This window comes from Phalaenopsis equestris, unplaced genomic scaffold (genome assembly GCF_001263595.1).
Source record: "Phalaenopsis equestris unplaced genomic scaffold, ASM126359v1 Scaffold220620, whole genome shotgun sequence".
NCBI lineage: Eukaryota > Viridiplantae > Streptophyta > Magnoliopsida > Asparagales > Orchidaceae > Phalaenopsis > Phalaenopsis equestris.
This window is the reverse complement of record NW_018238888.1, coordinates 248,029-249,231: the sequence shown is the minus strand read 5'-3', so window position 1 is coordinate 249,231 and position 1,203 is coordinate 248,029. Positions and strand designations below refer to the sequence as shown.

Below are 1,203 nucleotides of genomic sequence, written 5' to 3'. Positions count from 1 at the left end.
GATATATATATGTTTGTTGATCTATAAAATAGATATTTCAAGTCATAATACTAATAAAAAAAATCAGATTAATAAATTTCTATTCTGAATGAGACCTCACACGTGCTGCCGCATGGATTGATTTGTCATGGTACATTGTTTCTTATGAATTGCAGCTTTCAGCCTATTTTCATGTCTGGTCTACATTAAACTTAACTTATGGCCAATAACCATATGCTATATATATATAAAAATTTACATACATACCACATAATTATTCTTTATTTACATATCTAGCACCTAAAACTTTTAGATGTTATATTGTAAATACATAAAAATTGTGTGTTATATTGTAAATATATTAAAATTATTTATTTGGTATCAGAGATAGCATGCATAAGGGGGAGAGAGTGGTACTTCTTCAGTTTGAGAGACAAGAAGTATGCCACAGGGCAACGAACGAATCGAGCAACACGTTTAGGCTACTGGAAGGCGACGGGCAAAGATCGACACGTGTTCCGCAAGGGAGCTCTTGTCGGCATGAGAAAGACTCTGGTCTTCTATCAAGGAAGAGCCCCAAAGGGGAAAAAGACCCCGTGGGTGATGCATGAGTTTAGGATGGAATGCTCTAGTTGTTCTCCCAACTTCTCCTCCTTCAAGGTAAATTTTAGAGCCATCACGATTTTTCTGGAGAGAATATTACGTACGGAATTCGTATGCATGCAGACTCTATATATACTGTGTGGCTCGTGCTCGAATGTATAGCACGTTGATTCAAACCAAAGCAAAGAATCTCAATGTGCAGTCTATATTTTGCTCATTCAATCAATAAATCTCGACGCTTCTCTCTCTTTCTCTCTCTAAAAATACTCTATTCTTAGTTGTGTGATTCAGAGACAATTTAGGATTCAACATCTTTAAATATATGTCGCTCATTCTTTCTCTTGTCTTTAGGAGGATTGGGTTCTATGTAGAGCCTTCTGCAAGTGCAGATCACTCTCTACAAAAGTAAGGATGGAGGCTTGCGATGAAGATGCCGGTTCTTCCTCGCTGCCGCCATTAATGGACTCTCAGATTACAAGTCATGATCAGGCTTCTCTCAGCCATGAGGAGCTTGAGCAGGTGCCCTGCTTCTCCAGCTTTTCTGCAAGCCAATCAGCTGCAATTGTTTCTTCTTCTTCTTCATCTTTAAAAGTAGTGCTCAGTAAGCTTGAGGAGAACCAG

At 38.3% G+C, this 1,203-nt stretch overlaps 1 protein-coding gene across 1 annotated transcript; it reads left to right on the top strand.

The window, feature by feature from the left end:
- Positions 1-336: 336 nt before the first annotated feature.
- Positions 337-1,203, top strand: LOC110037527 (NAC domain-containing protein 21/22-like; the record flags this gene model as incomplete). Its single annotated transcript, XM_020742191.1, has 2 exons — positions 337-639; positions 934-1,203. Coding segments are annotated over 2 exons (573 nt in total), but the record flags the coding sequence as incomplete, so codon positions are not given.